This window comes from Lonchura striata, chromosome 3 (assembly GCF_046129695.1).
Source record: "Lonchura striata isolate bLonStr1 chromosome 3, bLonStr1.mat, whole genome shotgun sequence".
NCBI lineage: Eukaryota > Metazoa > Chordata > Aves > Passeriformes > Estrildidae > Lonchura > Lonchura striata.
Window position 1 is genome coordinate 84,499,702 of NC_134605.1, and position 22,332 is coordinate 84,522,033.

Below are 22,332 nucleotides of genomic sequence, written 5' to 3' on the forward strand. Positions count from 1 at the left end.
CCCAACTTTAACTACTGTTTCTAGTTTTTGTGTTACTATCGCCACAGAGCTAGATTTTCCCCAATTCCCATGCCCCACAGCACAGTGGATGTGGAAGACCCATATCCCAAGTCCCTTCCTTGCCTGATGCAGAGTAAACTGGTTTGAAGGGTTGCTATGCCAGCACCACTTTTGAGAGCCATGCTGAAGTACAGGCTTGAACTGACAGAACCAAATTGCTGCAATCCATTCAGCCTGTAGGAAGAGGCTGCAGGCATCCACCTGCACTTGAGTTTTCCTGCCAAAAGAGAAGTCGAGCAAAACGTATTCCATTCAAACCCAGACTACAGCAAAAATAGGAGCATCAACCTAAGGTGACAATGTCATTACAGCTTATTTAATTCAGCCACATAACCTTACAAAAATTCCTTAAAAAAACATTTTTTTCCCCCTTTCAAAAACTCTCCACCCCTATTACAAAGTAAAAAATCAAAAGATTACACATGTTCTGAACTAATTCCTGTACAGGCTGTGATTGAAAGGTTATACAGCCATGGATGATAGACATTTGTGTGTTACTATTTTATTCTGGTTCTGTATTTCAGGATAATTTTGACAATTTAACTCATATTAATTCCATTTATTTTCCTTACTACCTAAGTGGATATAGACATGGTTTAATTTCTGAATCCTTCTACAATTCAGATTCTGCCCAGACCCTTTAATTCTAGAAAATGTCAGGTTTAAAACTAGAAATTAAAGGAGCAGTACCATATGTAGTGACCATTCCAAAAGGAACCTCTATTAATCAACATTTTCTATTACTTTAAAATGATATTTGCTATCCAGACAAACAACAACAACAACAACAACAAATTGCTAAAACAACACATCTAAATGCAGTGTTTAACAATGACCATGCTGTTTAAGCATTGTCAGAAAATTAATTCCTAATCCTTATAAATTTTTTCTAGGGCAAAGTAAGATTAGGTCCACAATAGCACAGATAACTGATGTTATGATGGCAACATGCCTAAAATTCATATTAATATTTGTTGCAGCTTTTTTTTTTTAAGGGAAACTATGCTGCTATATTAGAATTTTTAAGGATACATTTGAAGATAAGTCAAAATGTAAATGGTACATTTGTTTAAGAAAAAAGACAACTGCTCACTGGAAAAATTAAACATTTGTTAGAATAGTCATTCTCTAAGACTTTCTTAGCAGTGATCTTTAAAAGCTGGTAACAAAAACAGATTAACCAACTTGTTTCATAACTGATTTCAGAGCAACCTTTCTGTGGAAAAAGGCAGCAGCAGCACAACTGGATTTGTCCCCAGACTCTCAGTTCCAGTTCCATTCTTGGGGACTGTTTTGCCCTTCCCAAAACATTGTCTGCTTAAAGAGAGTGACAACTCCCCTGGCAAATCCATAATGCCTCTCCCATGGGAGACAACTGAACCTACCTGGGCACACTGATAAGGTTCAGCATGTTACACAAAAATTGGCAGAAACAGCAAACACCAGAATGTTTTGAGAACCTACATCCATTTAAAATTGTATTTCTGAGTTCCTTTGTAAGGTCCTGTTTTATCTGTAAGTGCATGTCACTTTAATATTGTATTTTAAGTAAAATCTGAGCCTGTGGAGAATAAAAAATTCCTAGGCATACCATGTATTTTGATATAAACTGACACTAATTTGCTGTGGTAGTGCTCTGGAGCACCACAGGCAAGAGCTGGTGTTACACCTCTGAGTGACCCAGGACTTGGCAGAGCCCTGAGCTCATGACACTGGTTAATATTCACTGCCAGAGCAGAAGTTTTTGCTCACCTCTAATTCAGCTGAGAACTGTATGAAGTGCACATGGGTTAAAGAGAGTCACCTGGGGAGCACAGGTGACACTGAGCTTCCTGCTCTGCAAAGCTGTGTGTCACTCCTACCCAAAACTCACAGGATACCTGTGCCAGGATCTAAACTTCCCACCTCAGAGGCAGGAGCAAGGCTGAAGCACTCCAAGGACAGAATGACATTTCCTCTCTTGTGACACCTGCTGACAATCTTTAAGGCAGAATATTCTGGCTTTGAAAGACATGTCAAAGGGAAAGAATAAAACAAAAATCTGCAGGATTGTATATTCACGTGTAGCTCTATTCCCTACCTCTGGGATAATGCCCTATTAATTACAAATCATGATCCTTGAAGTATTTAACTGGAACAGACTCACTGGAGTGCCTTCTAACAGAACACACACGTTCTATTTCATATAAATATATATATCCACAAACTTGTACACCTCCCAGAAAAATCTTATCTCAGTAATGCTATGAAACTACAGTAAACAAAGAATATTAATATTCCTCCTTATACAATATTGTCTATTTTCCTTCTTTTCCTGAAGCCATTTGACTATAGCATTCCTGAAGCAGGTAATGTGGTCTCCCTAGACAACTGTTTCTTAAGCACAAACACAGAGACTTGTGTAAATGTGTAATTCTGAACCTCCCAACTTTTGAAAATCTGGCTTGTGCTCCTCAAACAAGAGTACCTTTTCCTTGTAATATTTTGTGATTTTTTTTCCCCTGAGGATAGGACTCAATTAAAGAAATTAATAGCTGCTTTCATAGAGCTATTTGTGTCAGTGTAATTTCCATATGCAGAATATGTCCCAGACATCACTATTAACACTGAAGCTACAGGACAATGTAAATCTGACTATGGAAAGAAAATGCACATGCGTAAGATCTGAAAAAGTTTTTTTAAATTACTGGTTCAAGCAGTAAAGTGTGCCTGTATTCCCAGATGCTCTCTGTGCTGAGACAGAATCTGTCTTGCACAGAGGCTGATAAAAAAAAGTGAGATTTGACTGCTCCATCTGGTGGCTCATTAAGCACAATTTTAATGGTTTAAGAACATGTGGCCTTATGGTTTAAAAATGACCACGTCTGAAGTTTTTGTTCTCTCTGAGCAACAGGGCAAAATAAATTCTTAGAACTTAATTATTTTAACAGCATGGCATAAAAATGTAGAAATATTTACCTGCTCTTAGAACATAACTATATTAAACTTTGATATAATTTTATTTTCTATTTTTAGATTTTCCTATTTATTAGCTGATTTATGCTTTTTAGTTAATAAATGTTATAAAAGCCAGAAAAGTTTTACAAATTGTTCCTTTGAAGTTATAGCAAGCTACATTTATATTTGTGTTTACATTTCCAGTGAAAAGGTACCTGTGTTTTCACTAAAACAACAAAGTTAGTAACAAGCCAACCATTAAAGCATACGCACTATTGACTTGTTACTACAAGAAGTAAAGCTCACATCTTATTCAGCAAGTGACTTCTATTTGCAACTGGCAATTTCTAAGCAGATCTAGAGGACCCACAGAATTTTAGAGGGAAAAAGATATTGTGTTCCCTTAAGTGTATACCAATTTATTCCATGAAAATTCTAAACAATACTGAAAACTTGGGTTCTTTAGAAAACTAGTAAAATAACATAAGTTGCTTTAAGTAGAATTCCAACAATCATTTTGAGGCTAACTAGAATTGAAGTCCATATTGCAGAGGAAACAATTACAAAATTGAGAAATAGGTTACAAATACTGGAACTTTAAATTCTAGAAATTAATGTGTACATGTTGCTGCACGTCTGAAAACATTTTTGTCTTGAATTACACATGACTGAGAGGTAGTCAAGAAATATAAAATAGAGGGAAAGTGATTTCTTACACAGGCAGATAATGCTAGGACAAGGAGGAATAGTTTCCAACTAGAAGAGATTTAGATTAGATGTTAAAAAGAAATTCTTTACTCAGTGGGTAGTGAGGCACTGGAACAGTTTGCCAGGGAAATTGTGGATCTTCAAGGGCAGTTTGGATGGGATATTGAGCAACCTGATCTAGTGAGTAGATCCCTTCCTATGGCAGATTATCTTTCAGGTCCCTTCCAATCCAAGCCATTCTATAAATAAAACCATTTTACTTATTCCTTTACCACACATCATTCCCACAACTAATATACATTAAGCTAGGACCTGATATGCTATCAAAACCTCTGTGTAATGGAATTTCAATTTAAATTCTCTGCAGATCTGCATTTAAAATTGCATAATAATCCCATGCTAATTATGGCCCAAATGAACAAACAATACATATTTCTCAATTTGCTCAATGGAGCAAGTTAGACATGGTCCGGTTTGCACATATGGTACAGCAAAAACACAGGTGACAAAGTAAAACATGCTGATATTTTCTTTCCTTAAATAGAAAAGGTCATGAGAGAGAGTAAGAAAATGTAGAAAGAAATTATTCTAAATATAACGTTTTATTAGGAGTTCTTTCATGGGTTAAAAGAATGTGTAATAAAATATTTAATTTTAAGAGTCTAAATACTGATGTGAGCATGCATTTACTGCATAGCATCACAGTATTTCCAAGACATCCACTCTTCTACAAAAAGTTTGAAGTTTTTTAACAATTAGAAAGCTCTTAATATACAATTTTAGCAGTCAGTCAAGGTCATATGCTGAGGAACTCAGGCATAAGAGAGAGGTATTTTTAAGACATTAGACATACAAATGCAAAGACTTAAAGTGCTGGAATACCTAAAAAAGCAGCAAATTCAACTCTCAACATCTAGAGCAGCTGAGTATCTACAGAGGGAGTGGTGAACTGACTAGAAGCATGTTGGCCCAGCAGAACGTAGGTCCTGGCTGTCTTCTACATGCCTAAGCCAACCAATAATCACTTTTGCATATTACACTTTGCACATGTCATGCTTGCAGACTTTCTATTCTCACAGCAAACTTATGTAGGAAAGACAAAAACACCTATAAAACTGAAAATAGAACTGTAAAACTCTGCCCTGTCCTTATGTATCTTCAAGCTGAATGGTGAAAGAAAACTGTCTCCTTTTGAACTAAAACCTTAGAAGAGTCTTTTTTTTTTTTTTTTTATCAGAAAACAAACATGGTAAGTTGTCAGAATCATTAAGGTCTTAAAAATAGTGAGATGGGGGTGTAGAAAATTAAGAGTAGAAAGGTTCAATACGCACAAATATCATGCTGTTGTATCTTTTAGAGGTGGCACCATCAATAAAATACACAAATTAATTAAGTCAAAACAAAACCCCACAACAACATTTTAAAATGGCCCACAAAATGAAAATAGCCAAAAGTAAACTGAAATAACACCAACCCAAAGATGAAAAAGGCTGTAAAATCTGAAAAAATGAAAGAAAGAGTTTCACAATATTTATAAGCATAGAAATATACATAGTACACATACATTAATCACTTTGATACCTGACAAGAAAACCAAACAGGCAAATAAAAGGGTAATTTAGCTGATTAGCAGCAAATTATTATGTAGTGAAAACAGGCATCTAGGCTCAAAGAGGCAACCTGTAGCTATCTATGAGAGAATTCAAGCATGTCAGAAGACACCAGAACGTGACCTGAAATTCTGCTGGATGCAGAATAAAGGGACCAAAAAGATACTTAGCAATAATACATCCTTGCACTAAATAAGCATTCTAATTTATTATCATCAAGGCAAGTTGGAGTCTCAGTCATGTACTGAAATCTCACAAAATTAGGCAATGTACAATCATAAAAAGAGAATCTGGACTCAACTGAACTTACAATTTAAATGCAAGGCAATAAAGCAGCAGACAAATTAATAAGGAACAAGTGACTACAGCTTATACCATTGTGTTAGCCAGCACCAAATGGGTTGTCATTCATATGTGCCTTTAGAGTAATCCCTGGAACAGCTGTGCCCTGGTCCAGCTAGCACTCTCTGTTTACAACTAGGCAGGACACAGGCCAAGAATAAACCCTAACAGACAGCTTCCATGCACTTTTCTCTTGAGGACTTTGAGAATCCACCACAATTCATTACTTTGCAAAAAAAAAAAAAAAAACAAAAAAAAACAAAGAAAGGCCCTTTCATCTGCTGGTCAGTAAATATTACCAATGAGATGGGCATATTTGAAACCATAACACATGTGGTACTTGGCATCATAGGAGAAAAGGAGATAAGAATCAGCTTAAGCGATTACAACACACAGATGGGGAGTCCCTGATTTTGAAGCTCACATGTTGTATGGGAGAAGGAACAAAAAAAGCACCAGAAGAATACAAAAATGCATGAGCAAATATGGGAAAAGAGTTTTCAGAGGGACATTCAAAATGGACAAGAACAAGATAAAACCATGCATATTTATTCAAAGGAACCACAACCATCTCATAATTATTAACCTTCTTTCTGACACAATCAAGTGTTTCCTAGAGCTGTTTTTCAGTATACTGATTTTAGAGTACTAAAATTCTAAAATTTTAGAATTTTAGTATTCTAAAATAAGTAATTTAGACCAGTCTATCTACTCAAAGCAATGCTTAAAGAAAGAAACCGTGTATTACAGTAACTGTGTTATTGTACACTAAAAAAATATGGAAAGGTATAAGAAGAATATCAGCACAAAGTACTAACCAATAATACTCAGTACCTCACAGTATAACCCTATGTCTGGATTCAATAGGATGATCAGAATGAATACACTAAGAAAAGGACACAGAATGAACATCTTCAGAAAATAACAGAATCAGATGCTTGTTTGTTCCTAGTTAACTCTATAATTAACCGAAATTAAAACCAATAACAGTGCATGTATTATTCTAGAAGTCAGTAATTAATTTACCTTTTTCTTCCATAGGCTTTCACTTTGCACCCAAAGTGGGACAGATTTCCCATATAGGTGGAAAAATGCAAAGGTTTGGATTTCAGTTCCAAGACCATAACTTCAATACACAGACTATCTAATTATGCAGCTTTACCAAATTCAGTTTGCTTCATCTTTCACATTTCATATTTTTCTCTAAGTTATTTTTTCTCTAAGATCAAAAGAGTAATAGTAAACACTAAGTTCACATAACTTTTATGGTATACAAAAAATAAATGCATATAAAAATACCGAATGGCAGAAGTGTAAGGAAGAATCAACCTCTGGCTATAACACCATGCCATGGATCAAGTTACTGAATTTGAAGTCCAGCTAACTTCATAGCAATACTTTGAAAAGTACTGCCCAGCAGCTAAACTTAGGGTAATCTTTTCAAAAGCTTTTTCATCTCCTTCTTCAACACTTAAAAAGTGCTCCATGACCCAGAGCTCATGCTCACATCCTCATGCCTGCTACCTGGAATGGCTTCTGTATGGAAAAAACTGACTGCTGAATGTTCTTGACAATTGATCTTTCATGGAGAAGCCTGTAGAGCTCCTGGGTTTTTCTAGAAGTTCAAACACTCTCATAGCCCCTGAAAGTAAAGGTAACTTGATGTCAAACATTAAGTGTTTTTGAAGATTCCAATCCAACCATGCTTCAGTATCTGCCCTCCTGTAATGAAAATAATCATCTTACTACTGGAAAAATTTCTACCAGGACAAATTGGTAGCTTTTTCATGGCTTAGATGTGCAGAAGAAAAGTAAGCAACAAAAACAAACAACTAATAAAATCATGAACTTGTGAAAGATCAAGCAACCTAGAAGATAGTGCATATTAATAGTAAAGAAACGTAAGGTCTTGCCAACTGAGATAGGTATTAAAGAAATCTATACTTCATGGTTTATGCCATCATCTTGATAAGTCAAAAGGTGCATTACTTTTTCCTTTTTCAAAATCAGATTATGATGTAAATTTGCACTGGAAATGGCTCACAGGCTGACGAAAAAAAAAAAAAAAAAAAGAAAAAGAAAAAAAGGTACAGATAGGGATACAGTGAATTTAGTCCCAGATGTTCCCAACTCAGCCCACAGGATCATCAGCAGATTTCTAACATAGAGCAATCTCAGTGCAGGCTCTGAAGAAAAATATTTTTATTTTCAGGAATCCTCCATTTCAACTGAGTAAGAAATTATGATTACAGTTTTCCTTAACTTTCTGTTTTCTTTTTTTATCCCCACTTCTTTCCTAAACTATTCAACACAATCCATCCCTGATTTATTCAACACAATCCTTTCCTGATTTATCATGTTTTATAGACCTTGGTGATACTTTGCTCTTTCCTCTGAACTTCCTCCAGCATGCTCATAACCTTCTCTAAGGTAAACCAGAAAAAGAGATGTATTAGGATTTCAGAGGAAAATTCAGCCACATATCTTCATGGCATCCTCATTTATATAGTTACATATTTCTCTGAAATGCAGGATATCTCAAAAACGATTTAACTTTTTTCCCCCACTCATGTTCAGCTTGTATACGCATGTACTTGAAATAATTTCATATACACAAACCAGATTTTTTACTGCCCAACTCTAATTCAACAAGCACTTATTTACAGCTCCACAAGCACTGTAAATAATTTCAGCTGCTCAAAAGCACTGAATACTTATAGCATTGAATAATGTTAGCAATGAACAAAACTCTGAAGCTAGATAATCTTAAATTATATTTCCATTAAAATCTGAATCAGATGTATGTCTAAATTACTGCAAAAGGACTAGAAGATAAATTTGAAATAATTTATAAAAACCAGCAATCTTCCTAGGAGAAAGTATTTATTTTACACTAAGTAAAATATTTTTTATTTTATTTTACACTAAGTTAAACTTATTTTATTTTACACTAGATTAAATCTCAGCCGCACTTTTAAACAAATTCTGCTCTGGTTTTAAAACTCCATGCCCAACTGTCCAAACAGATGTTAAAATATGCTAACAGATGTTGCTGTACAATTTGACTTGCCTACACTCCAGAGTGAAAATATCTCAGTCAAAAACTTTAACTAAAAACTTTTCAAACCATTTCTCCTCTTCTCTACAGCGCTTTCCTGATGTTTTCTTTTGGCTCTTTTATAGGCCCTACTGCATGTGTGTGGTTTCTCTCTTAGCCCCCAAGCTACCTTCCATGTCAACAATGTTTACAGATCTTGGAACAAATCACGAAGGCAAGGATATAATTTATTCTCTCCTTCCTCTGGGAGCACCCCCAAGCACAAGGACCAAAACAGACCCTCAAAACACCAGACAAGGATGGAGGAAGGGGCCAGATCCTTTCCTCCTGGAGCTGAGCCAGCACTGAAATATTTGTCAGCATCCCTTTCTGCTCCTGACCTCCAAATCCTCTCCTCCTGAGTACAACCCTCTGCCTCACACCTGGGAATAAACCAATAAAACAGCAAGATCTCTGCCCATAACATTTTCTAACCAGAAATTAATGTAATAAGAATGAAATTAAATTAAATTGGGTTGTCTTGTTCCTCACAGTACTGTGAGAAAGGCATTATGAATGAAACAATCATGTCTTCACTGATAGAAATCAGAAAACCATTTCAGGAGTTTCTTTTCTAAAGAAGGCACCAATTCTATCATCCTCTCCTCACTCCCAAATCCATTAGCAAATATACAGAGTGAGTTGTATTTAGGTTTTCAACATTTTACTACCAATTTGTGAGTATTAGTCATAATTTCAAGCCTAAAGTGTGTGAACAAAATATACATGTAGGCAAATATGAACAATAAATATGCAAAATGTAAAATCATTAGCACATTTATTTACATAACAGTATTGGAGCTGTACCTCCTCTACATGGCTCCAATTTCCAACAATACTTTATCTTCCAGTTTCAAAGCTTGCATGACAAATTCTGAAGTATCTCTTGTATCCATCAATGGATATAATATTTTTTATGCAACCTCATCTGGACACTAAGTTCTACACAAATTCTTATTTTTTAACTTCAAAGAAAATACATTTTCTCAAACTTATGCCAAATACAATTTGCATTCTTCACTGGATGGCAGTAGATAGAAACTGTTACTTTTAAAATGAGGTCTGTATTTAATCTTTAATAATCTGGTTTATGTTATTCTAGCTTGTCTTTGAAACAAGTATGAATGCAATTTATGCTTTCAATAAGGATTGATTTTACCTTGCCAGGACTTCACTAGAAACACAGTCCACCTAACGTTCAACTATTATAGACTTCAGAAAAAAGAGTTCTACAGCTTCTATTAATAATAGAATGAAAATTATTATCAGCATTCTGTAGAGTCCTGTAAAGGATATAGATAATTTGGTAAGAATTTGAGATGACACTCATCAATTTTTTTTTTTTTTTGGACACTGTAAAGAACTCTTTCTCCAGATTTCCTCCAACATGGAAACAATTTGATACAAATCTTTGGATCCTCCAACAAAGAACTAAAATCCCATTGGATTGCAAAAGACATTTATTTTTTGGAAAGTAATCTCCCAGTGCTTGTGCATTATTTTTTGAATAATTTTGAAGAAACACATAATAAATTATTACAGTAAATAGCAGGGGATGTACTAGCTAGCTTAGGCTGCTTTTTTGAAGACTTTTTGGGCTCAGAAGATAGGGTAATGCAATACTAATCTGTTTCTAGGAAATGCAAATGGTAAAAAATAACATTTGCACAGTATCTGCTTTATATGACATTTTTGGCTATTGATTTTCAATACTGTCTTATCCACTCTACCTGTACTGTATCTTTCTCTGGGGCATCATTTGCCTTTAAACATCTCTGTAAGCTGTTTCTCACAGAAACTTTTATTTTATTTGTTCAACATAGAACTGAAAATAGTACATCTTTATTACTTAGTTGCAGAAGTGAAATATGCTGTTTAGTCTGGTAACTGCAGCACCAGCAAAGTTGCCCCAGCTAAGGAGAAAATGCACATTTCCACACTAAAGAGATAAGAAAGACTCCTCAATCCTTGAAACAGACATTGCAGGGTGACCCAGGAGTTCTTTCTGTATTTTCTGACAAAAACTTAGAATGAGTGTAACTAGCTGTAAGTGTAACACAAAATCAGCAGAATGGATATACATGAACCTATTGTGAAATTCAATACATACAGAAATTAGTTAAAGGTAATAAAAAAGATCAGGAGTTCTCAAGGGTGCACATGTCCATTGAAGGGCAATGAGTCCCCAGATGCATCCAGTGCTGTAATAAAAACATACCATCCCTACAAATCTTTATTAGAATTGTAGAGTTTTGATTTTTCACCCATGTTTCACTCCAAGGACAGACAAAAGACAAATGTGCACCAGAACATAAGGCCTTTTAGCACCTAGTGCATTCACACTTGCTTTTAGGGCCCACATGTTATCTGCTCTTACTTAGTTGGATCAAATAATGTGCTATGCTGTCTTCCTGGCAAGGAAAGTACAGCTGCATCTTTCAGGTACCACAGTTACTAAGGTGTGTTCCTCAAAGACTTCTGTATTTCATCTTCAGAGACCTTACTCCTTTCATCTTCAGAAAACTCACCAAATGCAAACATTACGTTTAAGATTTTGGGGTTTTATAGGGCCATTCAAAGTTTCTAACTCCATCTATATTACTTTGGCACCAGGTTTCTGACTGAGCTGACAATTAGATAAGAGAGGATAGATTCCAGACCCTCCTGGGCTTATAAAGTAAAGCACCATAAACTTTGAACCTGTGCAGTATCTCTCCCAAGTCACAAGCAAAGATCTGAAGAAATTCTGGTGAAACTCAGTTTGTAACAATGCTATTAAATTGCAAAGAATGAGATTATGACCAGGGTTATAATAGCAGCATTTTTAAATTATTTGCATATATATATTTATTTAAAACTAAATCCTTTTACTGTAGCATATATTCTTTTAGAGTACTGAGGGAGTTCTAAAATATTTTCTTAGGTAATAAAATCTCCTGCCTTTCCATCTATTTTTATTAAATACTCCAGAGTATTTCAAGGACTGATGAAAATGTAACTGTAAAAATAATAGGATACTTTACTATCAAAAATGCTTCTGCTTTCTCATTTCTATTCACATTTCCTCTCTCTTTTTTATGGACTATGCACCCCCATCTTCTAAGGCTTTCCATTTACAATCCTTGTTATGGAAAAGTCATATCAAAAATCAGAGAAAAAAAATGGCTAAATATCATAGCTATTAAATTAATAAACAAACCTCTGTAATTAATGCATTGAATAACCCTCCATACACACACACACACACATTTATGTTGCTACTTAGGTACAAAGTCCCACGGAATGCTCAACCATATAATCCATGTATGTGGAGGTCAGTGGTCAGACAGATCCCTAACATACTCCTATCAATAATTTTTTATCCAAATAGAGTGGGGTAGCACTCTGATATGATACTAAGCATGGTCTCCACTCTGTAAACATGTGTCTAGGAGGTAACCAAGAACTTGATTCGGTCATTGAGAATATAAGCCTTTAGCAACATTTGAAATTCTATGGAATTCATAACACTACAGGGAAAAAATCCAAGCCTTAATGTTTTAACAGTACACTGGGAAATTGGTCAAAAGCTGAGATCAGTGTCATGAGTCGGAAAGCAGCTAATAACACCAACTACATCAATGTCATTATACCAGTATCAGTAACTTTCAGCCTGGACTTGACTTACATAACAACAACCTTTCAGTTTATAAGAATAAGATACACTGATTATGGGAATTTCTGTTTACTTCATAAGCAACCTCAAACTCATAAACATAATGAAAGCAAAAAAAGATGGAAAAGAAAAGCTGTATTACTGACTTCTACTACCAACAGATGGAGTCAGGGAAAATTACACAAATCCAAATGTCGGCTTAAAACATTGCCACAAAATAAGGGAAAGAGATGTGTTGTCTTAGAAAGACAGAATAGTTGAGACTGGAAGGGACCTCTGTAAGTCCCCAGTTCAAACACACTCCCTCAAAAGTTGTGCCAGCAGAGCAGATTGCTCAGGACCTTCTCCATTCGGGTTTTGAGAATGCCCAAGAATGGAGACTATACAAATCTCTGTGTGATACAATCCAGTATTTGACACAATTCAGTCAAATAAGTGAGGTTTTTTGGTTTGTTTTTTTTTTTTAATGTTTGAGTGGAATCTGGAATAAAGTTTCAGAGTATGATGACCATTCCTCCTTAAAAATGAGCAGAAAAGCAAGCTTCCATATTTTGAATAGAAAAGTTCATGCTTCAAAAGTTAAAACAAGTGGTTATTATATTGTATTATATTATAGATGGGATAGGAGAGAAATCTGCTATCTTTGCTATGTATTCCTGGAGTTTTAGGTGATGCTAGGAGACCACAACATCAGATAAAGACAGACAGGTTAGCATATATGAATCACAGACATATCAGGAAACAGTGCCAGGAACTAAAAGGCAATGCAGACAAGCCTTTGGCATTTTCAGTATGAATACCAGAAAGAAACTTTCAAGGTACAAATACATATAGTTAAAGTAAGGAGCTAAAAGCTACTTCCAAAGACACAGAAAGCTTTCATCTCACTGTACTGTCACCTAAAGACAAAGCAGGTTTATAAGACTGTTGCTAAATTCTGCCACTGTCTTTTCTGACAATGCTTATTTTATCTGCTTACAGTTCCTAAATTTGATTAACTTTTCCAGCCACAAGAAAGGCTTTGTTTAAAAGTGCACAGTGTACTACAACTTACTCCTTGCTGCTGAGTGTTGCCATCAACAGATGAAGACAAACTGAAATAAAAGACTTTAAACATAATTCTTAGCCTGAGAAGATATTCATCTAGACAACAATTTTGTCAATTCTCACTTCTTTTCTACATAACACTCCCTTTGCACCATATCTACTTGTCCTTAGTAACAATGAACTCTGGCAGATTTTTCATATTTTATTAAATGAAGTAAAAATTTGCATATCTTATGATGCTTTATAATGGTCTCCTTTGATCATTACAGAAGTCACTTTTAATTTCAATCCATCCACAGAAAACTGTTCTACATATAGACAAAATAATGAAGTAATGACCAAAGGAGTGCAGATATCATCAAGAGAGTAGACTAGAACCCTTGAATTCTGTCACTTCCAGGTGAAAGAGGGAAGAGAATGAAAAGGAAACTCATCAGCTGATGCTACCTGTAACCACCTCATCTAAGAATGCAAAAGGAAACATTGTAAAGCACATGTAATCAGGTATAAGACACTTCTCAACTGGCAAAAAAAAGAAAGGCAAGGGGAAAAGTGTATGATTAAAAAGAGGAGAAGAGAGAGAAAAATACAGATTTTTTTTTTTCCCCAAATCATGGCCATGTGCATAATATACAGAAAAGTCCTTACCTTTTTCACTGACACTTTCACTTTCTATCTCCACATCTTCACAGCTAGTATATTCTGGTGTTGATGCCCCTTCTTCCTCTGAGCTACTAACTGACATCTGCCTTTTCTTTCCGCCTCTTTTTGCTCTATGAGGCTTTGGAGGGGATGGCCGCACTGATTCCGACTGGTCAGAGCTAAGGGAATCATTCCTTAGCATGGTCTCCATTTTCTCCCGCTTTGCTTTTCGCATGAGAATAGCAGAGCTAGGATCAAGGCGGCTCTGTTTTATAAAGGAATCGTGGTTCTTGTATTCTACGTGTTCTATAGGAACTGGACTATGCCTGGGAGTTGGTGGGCTATGATTAGTTAATTGTTTAGAAACAGAAATTCTTACATCACCTGTTCTGTCTATAGAGTACGACCTCTGAGTTTCCACAAGAGATTTTCTGTCCTGAGTTCCCTGTAATTGTGAGCGTTTTCCTAATTTATTCTCAGGTACCTCCGCTTCCTCCATTTCTGTGTGTGGCAGAGCTACATCACTGTGTCTTCTCTCGTGTCGTGCTTTAGAAACTTTGGCGTGCATGCGCATCTGCTGCTCCTCAGGGTGTGGTTTTACAGGGTATCTTGCCAGATTGGGGTCACTCCTGTAACGGGTATGATATTCATCTTCCTTCCTTTGCTTTTCATCGTCAGGCACTTTGCCTTCCTCAAGTTTCTCTGGCAAGTCTGGGTAATCCTGTGACTTGCCTTTCTCCAGCCTTCTACCTTCATGCCGCTCTTTACGCTCCCTGTCATCTGTTGGTCCTTCTTTTTGAAGTGAGGATTTTGGCACACGCTTACGCTCACTCTTTACACCTTTGCCATTCTGGTCAGAAACCAATACTGCCTTCTTCCTACAATGAAAAGGAGTACAGTAATATGAAGAATTGAATGGAAAATAGAAATAATTGCATACAGTTATGGAAAAAAAATTCAAAACCAGGATAAGCTATGGAAAAGCAGAAAATACTTAACACATTTAAATCTATTAATCCTTCCATCTTAATTTTATTTTCCAACAGCAAACAACTCCCAGAGTCCACAAAAAGATAATTATGAATGGTCCAATTAATGAGTAAAATCAAAAACAGATATTGACATGGATAATTTACCCACGTAAGTAAGAAGACCTAGAGTTGTCTTTGCAGTAACTGCAGAATTATGACAGAGTACTGGAGTGTGCTCTTTATTTTTCTGTCAGCAGTCATGAGAGTTACAGATTAACCACGCAATTCACTTCAAGTGCCCTGACAGCATGGATATAAATACCACCAAATGGAGTATCTACAACAATAATATTTCAGAAAGAAGTAATATAGATATAAAAATATGCAAAAGATAATATATCCAGAAATAGTATTTAAACTAGTTTGATTTATCTTTGAAGGTCTAAAAAGAAGTGCCCATTCCAGAAGCATGTAAAGGAAAGCAAATTGATTTCTTGAGATAAATTAATGGCATTCCTTTCTCCAATAATAAAAGAGGACAAGAAGTTTATTTCTCTATGCAGACATATGTACAAAACAATAAATAATGAGGCTGCATTATATTTTTTTTTCTCTTTCATATTCTGAAAGCCAATAAGTAAACCAAATAATCATAAAATTCCCTTATGCTGGATATTTTTATTTCTCTTATCATTCCAATTGCCTTTCATTTAGCAGTTCACATATGAATTGAAGAAGGAGGAACACAGCTATACAGTGTATTTGAGAAGAATGCACACCAGGATGAAGTCACTAGAACTTTGTTTTGTGGCACTGAATCTTCCCTTCCACAACTGACACTTCTTTGGATTACATATCAAAGACCCTCACAAGGAACAAAGTTGGACATCAATCACATTAAGCTCCCTTCTCCTTTTTTTTCTTTTCCCATCTCCCGTTCCTCCAGGGTTTTTGGTAATTAATGGGACCTGAACATACTACAGATAGTCTTTAATCAGAGTGCTTGGAATTAGTTTGAAATTCTCAGTGATGAAGTAATGAACACTAATTTTGTAAAACTAATATGAACATCTCAGTTTTGGGCAGCAAAGCAGAAATATAAAGTGTTTTGCTGCCCTAAAAGTTACAACTGCTCTGGGGGCCTTCCCTGTATTGAGGGACAAAAGTCAACAGAATTATGGGAGGGCATCACTTACACAATACATATATGTAACACTAACCTGAATTTGGTACAGTTAAACCCAGACAGATCTCACCCACACAGTAAGTTACTAGCCACTGCTCATCATCCATTTTCAGCTCCAATAGCTAGGGGGAAAAAAATCATCAACCATTCTGGCCAGAATCTGGAAGATCTTCTATGGCAGATTCTTGTTTTGTCACAGTCTCTCTCCTCAACTGCTCCACCATCTGCCAGGCTGCAGCCAAAAGAACAGCAACTTTTTCGTTGCATTAGCCTCCTGATTTGCTACTCCTCAACCCGTTCATCACACAGAATTCAGCTCAGGAACTACCTCATTTACTCACTTAAAATAGTTTGCTTCTGGTTGCTTTATTCTTGCAAACAACTTGCTCTGAATTCAAGAAGGTACTATTGCTCTTCTACACGAATGTTAACTTCATATTTTTAAATGAGGTCTTTTAACTGTATTATTTATAACAATAAAATTGGAAATATAATTGATGAAGAGATAAAATATAAGGTTATCTGAAAGAATTCCACAGGGTGTTTTCTGATTGCTTAGGTGTGGATTTTTCAGGAGAGTGTTGCTTTAAAAATTCAAGAACATTAAAGGCTTGCCCTTTGCTTAGTAACTTTAAAATACGAGTCAAATTTAAAATTTAAAAGCAACCTACAATTCTATATTCAAAGTGTACATGAAAATGCATTGAAGTCTATGGAAATATCCATAACATATAATTTTTTTCTCATTTTTGTTGCATGGATCAAATTAGACAATGCACTTGCTAGCAAAACTTTATCCTTCCCTGGTGAGTAAATCAATTTACTCTTTGTTTTTGCATAGTAGTAAACATACAGGAGGCCCAATTGAACTAGCATTTAGCATTGTAGGCTTTATCTAGACAGAAAGCATTACCTCTCTTTTGGAGGTTCACTTCTAGACCTTGAAGCTTGCTTTTGGTCCGGGCCCATAGCTGGCTGTGACACTTCTGCTCCTTTCCTACGGTCAGGCTGCACACTGGAAGAAGAGATTTCCTGTGATGAGGCAGCTGCTGTACTTAAGGGAGTCTGTGACCTCGATCGCTCTTGAAGTCTTGCTTTCTTTTCTCTCGGTGTATCCGAGCTTGCGCCCGTCGCCGTATCGCTCAGCGTTCCGTCCTGACTGGGTGACGGCTGTGGTCCACTTCCAAAAAACCACGCTCCAGATTTCGTTAGGATTTCTTGTTGCTTTCGACATAAATTGCATACCCACATAACCTAGTTGAAGACAACAAGAAGAGTCAGTGCAGCTGCCTCCCAGAGCCTGCAATGCATGCTCACTACCGCCGAGCAGGTACGACCTCTGGCTCTCTGAGCTAGTGAGGCTGGTGCTCGTGACAGACCCACAACATGCTTCTGCACTGGCTAGAGCCAAGCATCCTGCAGGCACATGCTATGCGAGCTTCTCCAAAATGTGTTGTCAATATACATCAGTCCTACCTGTGGCAATCCTCCCTCAGCCCAGCCCTAGTTCTCCTCTGAATAGACACTGACAACGTGACCGTGCTTGTTGGGGGGGTTGATGCAGCAGGGAGTGGGTTGGGTTTTTTCCACTGGTGTGGATCACTGTCAGGACAGACAATCCCACCAGACTCTAAACAGGACTTGCACCTCAAGGGGCAGTGTCCTGCCCAGCTAACTCCCAACTTCTGTGGTCACAGAAAATTGACATGGTATTTTCTTGTGAAATAATATTCTCACATTAAATGACTCCACATTGTCCTGCAAATAAATTCATTATGTACCATGAATTATTTTAGCTACACCTACTGCAATTACTTAGAGGTGAAAAGTAAAACTTAAGAAATCTACTAATAGAAAACTAAATACACCAGTGAAAACAATGCAGAAATACCATATTTTGTAATACTTGCAAATTATCATCATAATCTTTTTGAGTTATAGCTGCAAATAATAAATTAGCAAACATGTGTCCCAGTAAATCACAATTAAGTTGTGTGCCTAGACTGTGGTGCCCAGTATTTTGTTTTTTTTTTTAATTGGGGGTTTCATTTCTTACACACAGATATACAAGAGCACACACATTAAAGCAAGACTCTATGTTTCCAGCCCGTATACTGTAGGTACAGTCTTATGTACAAGAGCAACTCAACCAGAAAAATAAATGGTTAATCAAGACTAAAATATGTGAAAATTAAAGAAAAAATTGAGACAATAAAAAAGCAGTTTTCAGAAAGAAGAAAAAACAGGCAAAATGCATGAAGGATATAGAAGAGAAAGGATTTTTTTCAGAAATAAAAATAGAGATGAGAGGAAACAAAGCAGATTATTATTAGGGAAAATGGTAAAGAAAATATATTAATTTAATATGGAAAGCATATAGGAATGGGTAAAATTGCAATGAAGCTAAGAATGATGACAAAAGTTGGGAGGAAAAATATGCTTGAAATATTTTGTGTAAACACAGGAATGATGCAACAGTCACAAAATTATACAGTACTTAAAATAAAAAAAGAAGAGTAAAAACACTTCATGGAAGAACTTGAAACAGGACAAAGTTCTATTACTGAGCTCTTTGACTCACTGGCCTGTGGAGGTAGTGCATGGCTTACAAGGCACAATGAAAACTTTAGGAATTTTACATATTTAAAATAATTAACATTTATTTAAAACACTCTAGAATAGATTATCTTTTTAGGTCTGAAAACTACATCAGAACTTGCAAGTGCATTCCTGCACTGTTTGGTCAAACCACAAAGAGAAGACATCCAACTCTTTACCCTCAGTCAGGATTGTACCTTCATCAAAAGATGACTGTTATATTTCTTCTATTTAAGAAGGATAATAAAATATCTACTAATAAATCAGTTTAAAAAGACCAAACCTTAATCAAAAGCTACAATTATTCCAACAGGGGCATAAACATATATCATGATAAAAACAAGTAACACTCAGTAGGACAATAGAAACAACAGCTTTGACAAAGATAAATTCTAGACCTTTAAAAAACAAACAAAAAAAAGATCCTTGATTCCAAAATGTCTAATTTATTTCATCTAGTACACCTCAAAAACCAGCAATTTAGTTTATTAGACTATGTGTTCTAAATAGAACAGACTTTTAGTCTATCAGATTATTATTACAGGTATTCAAAAACACAGCAAGGCTAAAGGAAAAAAGCCACATTTAAAAATGCTTTTATAGGATCTGGCACAGCTGTTAGTTCATTAGACAGCAAAAGTGTGTATGCAAGTGTTCTGTGTATAAAATCTATGTCAATGCTATAAACCAAAGTCAGTAACAAAAAATTGACATTACTTGTATTTTATCAGTTTCCAAGAAAGGTTGAAAAAAGTGTAAATAAAAAAATTAATCAACTAGAGTTTGTTTAAAGAATAAGAAATATTTAAGCAAAAGTAAATTATCCTAATTAAATTGCACACATGTGTATGTATGCAAACCTAGTAACATACTTCCTTTACAACTTAATGTATTTAATAATTTAAATATGTATAAATTATGTAATAAAATTCAAGAAAATTCTGTTAATTTCCATAATTATCTTTGACACTGTAATTAATTTTATGCAAAATATTATGAGATACAAACAAATAAGAATAGTTAGTGCACAAAGAGACTCCGAAAAATAAAGGCTACTGAAAAAAGAAATACTAGACAAGTAAATACAAACCCATTTTCTTACAGCTATTTTTAAACTCTGCCTCTTGGACACAGTACATACCAATCACCACAGATTGCACACGTAGGAAATCTGTATTATACTCACATAGAAGCTATATATTACGACCCCTGTTTAGGAATCTCTTCAGGAATTAAAAATGATACAGTTGTCTTGAGATCTTTTCAGTCCAAAAGGAAAAATAATATAAGCTCTTCTTTAAGAGGAAAAAAAAAAAATCAAAAATTGAGGTGACAGAAGAGTTTCAGTGACAAAACTGTATATTGAAAAACATTTTTAGAGAAGTATGTGGAGCAAGCAATTCAGCAGCATGCAGGAATTATATCCTGATTGAATATACTGGGATGTGGTCCAAACTAATCTAAACTAAAGCAGGTCTGCGTAATAACTTATCTTAACAATCCACAGATGTTAGGCAACCAAACAAATGCTCTGATGAAGGATTACACTTCTCTAATGTGGCTTCTGGACCTCCACACGGTGCATCAGTAAAATGAAGACTGTAAGACAATTTTGCTCTGGCCTGTCGCTTCAAACACAGTTTCTGTTTACTCTCCTCTGGACAGTGAGCTCTGATGAAATGCTACATTAGGGCATTCAAGACATCCAGAGTCTGGTTTTTGTTTCTGGCCTTGTTTCTGGTTTATTGCATCCTTGCACACGTCAATGCAATTTCACACGTGAAGCTATCCAAGAGAACCAGTAAAAGCGTGTTCTTCATTCACGGGGTTCATATGCATGGCTCTGGAAAAAGGTGCATTTTCACAGCATAGCAAAGGGTTCTGGGCTTTACTGCTACATAACAAAAAAGACCAGTGGCACACACAGGACTCAGCACACGTGGGTCAACAGTTCCCACACAGATTCATGTGGAAACTTGACAGGCTGCGTGAAAACATGCTAGAAGGATCCCATGCTTGCCCTCGTGTGGCAGAATATTTCATTCACAGAAAAAATACGCCTCAAACTTACTCTTACAGGTACTGCTGAATGTGATCCACAATGAGGAGGAACAGTATTCCTGTACTAACACAACATGAAATTCCAACTTGAAAGAGCCCATAGTAAGGAATATATATATATAATATATAACTATACACACAGAAAAAGCATTTTCAGTTACAAAAACAAGAACAATTCTACACAATTACATATTTCAAACCTGCACTTTAGAATGCAGAAAAAAGGCTTTTTTTCAAATTCAAATTTGGAAACTTCCAAACATGCACTGGGAGGCTAAAGTCACATTGTTGGGGGCACAAAGTTTATACTAAATTTATGTGACACATGCCAGGCAAAATTCAGACTGAGGTCAGAGCAAGTTCCCCAAATCCTTCACCCAAGCCAGGATTCTGAGGAGGGTCCATAAAGAACACACTCCTTTATGCTTCCTGAGTTTAGAAATTGAAATCCCACAGTTAGGATGACTCCCATGCATCCTGCTTCATGCCTATGCAGCAAATTAGGTAACAAGTGTGCTAATAGAGCAGGCCACAAGCTATTCCTTACTGAACCTTCACACTACCTTAATTATTTCACTTCTGAAGGGTGTACACACTACATTTTTTGAGGTTGTTGATTTAATGTACATTCCTTCTACACACTTTTGGAAGACACTGGTTATTTCAGACAATTCTAATTAGCCAGACCCTCTTCACTGCCTGAGGAACCATTAACTTCAGCAGAGCTCTACCAGCACCCTACAACTTATCTCTTGAAAGTCAAAGAGAAGAAACAATAACAATTACCTCCTACAAAATTTTCATTCACAAAATTAAGTTAGCTTATGCATCATTTAATGTTTCTGAGATAACATAAAAACATGCAGCAAACCATGAAATTATTATACAGCATTGCATTTATCTCTTCTGCTATAGCAGAATTATTTTTTTAATAATATCCTAGCTAAATGTTGTGATTGCTTCACTCCATTAAAATATAAATAAATAAAGCTGAAATCTGCTTGAATACCTACATTAGTCCAAAATCTTAAACAACTCTTGCCTTTCTAATGAATGTGTGCTCCTGAGTCCAAGTTTACATTAAATATATTTTTCAAATGTACAGACAGCTGGGTGCATCCAATAGATCCTGCTCAGCAAAAAAGGAAGGTCTTCTCCCCAACTCCCTCCTCTTTCTTCCTATCTGGGTTTGTTCTTTTCCTTTCTTGCTCACAGGAAGGTTCCCTGTTCCACATACTCACTTCTATACTGTTTCTTGATGGTCAGGTTCTCCCAGGAGCCATTTGTATGTAAAACCATTGCAGAAACTTATCTGTATTTTCTTAAATTGGTTTCATTCTCTGTCACATCTATTTTTTTTCATGGAGGGAACGATGAGTAGTGAAATCATGTGACCAGAAACAAAAGCAAATGGGGAT

General features: G+C 35.8%; 1 protein-coding gene across 33 annotated transcripts in view; it reads right to left on the minus strand.

Moving 5' to 3' along the window:
- Nucleotides 1-21,558, minus strand: part of RIMS1 (regulating synaptic membrane exocytosis 1) — a 417,183-nt gene extending 395,625 nt beyond the window's left edge. For 30 of the 33 annotated variants that reach the window (XR_002467639.3, XR_002467641.3, XR_002467637.3 and 27 more), the window contains exon 1: nucleotides 14,105-14,323. Coding sequence is in view for 29 of the 33 variants with exons in the window: in XM_077782342.1 (XP_077638468.1) it covers nucleotides 14,105-14,309 (205 nt within the window). In the remaining 4 variants the exon portion in view is untranslated. Of the gene's footprint in view, nucleotides 1-14,104; nucleotides 14,977-17,168; nucleotides 17,510-20,924 lie in introns of those variants that run through there. The other 3 variants (XM_021553838.3, XM_021554103.3, XM_021553953.3) reach the window with 3 other exon arrangements.
- Between the last annotated feature and the right edge of the window lie 774 nt (nucleotides 21,559-22,332).